At 38.0% G+C, this 3,542-nt stretch overlaps 1 protein-coding gene across 1 annotated transcript; it reads left to right on the plus strand.

The window, feature by feature from the left end:
* Positions 1-1,072: 1,072 nt before the first annotated feature.
* LOC131254197 (uncharacterized) lies at positions 1,073-1,354 on the plus strand. Its single transcript, XM_058255198.1, has one exon. The coding sequence runs from the start codon at positions 1,073-1,075 to the stop codon at positions 1,352-1,354; it is 282 nt and encodes a 93-aa protein (XP_058111181.1).
* Positions 1,355-3,542: the final 2,188 nt, after the last annotated feature.

Here is a 3,542-nt window from a genome sequence, read left to right on the forward strand (position 1 = left end):
AGATGGACTTCACCCTAATAACAAGGCTAAAGACTGGTGACCTCTTCATACCCAATATCCATCGTTCGAAGAAGTCAATAAGAGAAAAATACTTTAATGAATATCATATCCTAAAGAAACATGTACATGAGGCGTTCAATAGGATAGTTGATAGCAATAAGCATGAAGATGTCGCAAAGGTAGCCCTAATATTATGTGTAGAGTAGTTTGTTAGGGGTACCGACACGAATATTATATGTTGTACAGACTTTATTGACCTTGTCGACTCGTTGGAAGACTTTAATATCTATCACTGGGGTAGTTTGGCCTTCCAGACGATGACAGAAGGGATCGAGAGTGCCTTGATGGCACCCCAAGAGCCTCATTACAATGTCACCGGTTGCATATTTCCTCTACAAGTAAGGATTCTTTCCTTATCTATTTTAATTCATAGTTTATAGTAAACTATATTTATTTAAGATCAGCTTGTCATTTCATTGTAATAGATATGGGCCCTTAAGAGAGTACCGGCTCTCCGACAATGTATAATTTCATACGTTCCCTTCTAAATTCCACGATTCATACAATATCGGGGATGGAAGGGTTGGAGGTGTAAGAAGATTCATCAAATTATAAAGAGTAAAGATGTAAGTCAATTTATATAAAGCTAAGTAGTCACTCATTCAACTATATATGTATATATATGTATATATATGTTTCTATAGCATGAAAACGAAGATTTTCTCTTGCAGACTGAGATCGTTCTTATCTTAGAGCCTACCACCGAGGAGTTGGAGATGGAAGCCGTTCGTTTGGTCCGTGATCGATTTGATGTAAAATGTCAGAAACGTTTTCTTTTTTGTTGATATTTTATATTTAATTTGACATGTTATATAATTGATACATACATTGCTTCATTTTGTAGGGCGCAAAAGATGAAGATGATGAAGATATGGAAGAGAGATCGAGGCAGGCAGAGGGAGAAGAAGGGAGAGAGGGAGTAGAAGAGGAAGAGGAAGAGAGTATTGATGAGGGAGAGGGAGAGAGAGCAGGATTGCAATTGACTGGAGAGTCGAGGGAGGATAGGGAGGAGATGGAGGCGCAGAGGCTTCAGTTGGAGAGAGATAGGGAAGAGTTGAAGCTTCTTAAATGCACGCTAAAAGAGAGAGAAGAATCGATGGAGAGGGAGAGAGAAGTAGTATTCAAGGAGGTTGAACTAATGCTAAAACTAAAAGAAGCCTTGAAGTTAAAGAAGGAAGAGTTGAATGAGAGGGCGGTTTTGAAGAAGGAAAGGGAAATGCTAATGAGGAAGAAGGAAGAACTAAAGAAGGAGAGGGAAGAGTTGGAGGAGGGTAAGGTGGGGTTGAAGAAGTAGATGGAGGCGTTTCGTATAGAGAAGATTCAGTTTTGGAAGGAGGAGTTATAGAATCAGAAGAAAGAGTTTGAGAAGGAGGATGAGGATGCGTTAGGCGTTGATATATGTGAGAAATCACTACATTCCATTCTAGTATATAAGAGGAGACCTAAGAGGGTGGTGAAGCCGTCTGTCTATAAGTGTTCTTCATTCACTTCCATATCTGCCGTACAAACCACTCTAGGCAACGCCGCCGACAATGAGAAACAGAAAGAATTTCCTACTTCTCCGATACCCTTTGAGGCTAAGTCGATCCATTTAGGGTAATATCGGAGGACGAACTCTATGAATTGGAAAGTTAGGCCAACGCAAACAAATAATCACCAGAATTTGTTTAGTTCAAGACCATAGGGAGAAAAATATATGGATTGATAGCGTGGTAAGTAAATCACACACATACATACATGGTTTTATCCAGAATACTTATATTAGAGTAGAGCTTAATTTTTCATCTTTATTGATTAGGCTATCTATAAGTACGTCAATTTATTGGAGAGAAAGCACCAATCATTTCCTACTTTATATATAAAGGACTGCAAGTTCTATCCCACATTTTTCTGGTAACTGTATGAATTAGATTATGGTTATTATGTTATTTCATTATATGATATATGTTCTAATTTGGTATGTTGTCTGTAATAGCCATGTATCGGCATGCAAATATCGACATTGAGAATGTATTAGGATGTTGGCAGTAAAGAAGTGCGTTTATTATTCGAAGGGCTAGAAAAACTCACTATGATTAGCATCGTTAAGTCTCGTGACGGGCAGAAGGCCATGAATAGGTAATGGTATTGTTACAAGTTATCAATGCTAGGTATACCCATTTCTTTAATTTTTGGATCTTGATATCTTATTTTGCCAAACATGGACAGTCATACGTACCAGTTAATCACGCCAACAATCATTGGTACCTGATGGTCATCCACCCTCGAGTCTGAGAAATCATTATACTTGACAGTTTATACTCGAGGGTACTCAGTCGATACAAGGAACATATCGAGTTCATGAAGAAGGCCTTGCCTATAATATTTTATGTCACAGGAGATATGTCTGCATTGGAAGGAAATGCTTGGGCAATCAGAGAAGATACTTCTATGCCAAAGCAGACGAACGGATATTATTGTGGCATTTTTGTCATGAAATATATCGACATTTTGTGCAGCGATCAAATTTTATCAGGGACAGACTTACAACAATTCACTCTCAGCTTTAGGAAGTCAATAGCCTATGATTGCTTTAGTGACCTCAAAATATGATATATTTGTCTTGGGCATGAGAGGAATCGAAAAATTTTATGAAATGTTGTAAATTGTTGTAAATGATATCTAATAAAACATTCATGGTGAAATGATGTAAATGATGTGTTGTATATTTTGTCATAATTTTGTAGTAAATGATGTCTTCCTAATAGTGACTTCATTGTGAATGGTGAAGACATCATTTTGTAATAAATGATGTATTTACTTCACGGTCAATTCCATGCATTTCATGGTCATTTCCATTCACTTCACGATCAATTCCATGCATTTCATGCTCAATTTCGACAATTCCGCTTCACTTCACGGTCATTTCCATACATTTCACGTTCAATTCCCTTCACTTCATGGTTTATTCCGTGCATTTCACGGTTGATTCCTTTCACTTCACGGTCAATTCCATGCATTTCACGATCAATCTCCTTCACTTCACGGTCATTTTCATGCATTTCACGGTCAATCCCCTTTCCTTCACGATCATTTCCATGCATTTCACGGTCAAATCCAACGATTCTGTTTCACTTCCCGGTCATTTCCATGCATTTCACGGTCAATTCCAACAATTCTGTTTCACTTCACAGTCATTTCCATGCATTTCACAGTCAATTCCCTTCACTTCATGCTCATTTCCATGCATTTCACGGTCAATTTCGGCGATTCCGCTTCACTTCACAATCATTTCCATGTATTTCACGATCAATTCCCTTCAATGTCATTTCCATTCATTTCACAATCAATTCCCATCACTTCATGGTCATTTTCATTTCATGGTCAATTCCCTCAATTCCGTTTCATTTCACGGCCATTTCCATGCATTTCACGATCAATTCCCTTCACTTCATGGTCATTTCCATGCACTTCATGGTCAATTCCCTTCACTTCACGGTCAT

This window comes from Magnolia sinica, chromosome 8, assembly GCF_029962835.1.
Source record: "Magnolia sinica isolate HGM2019 chromosome 8, MsV1, whole genome shotgun sequence".
Taxonomy (NCBI): Eukaryota; Viridiplantae; Streptophyta; class Magnoliopsida; order Magnoliales; family Magnoliaceae; genus Magnolia; species Magnolia sinica.

What these genes read in the sequence shown, in the direction of transcription:
- LOC131254197 (XM_058255198.1), top strand. Translation starts at nt 1,073, where the DNA reads ATGGAGGCGCAGAGGCTTCAGTTGGAGAGAGATAGGGAAGAGTTGAAG.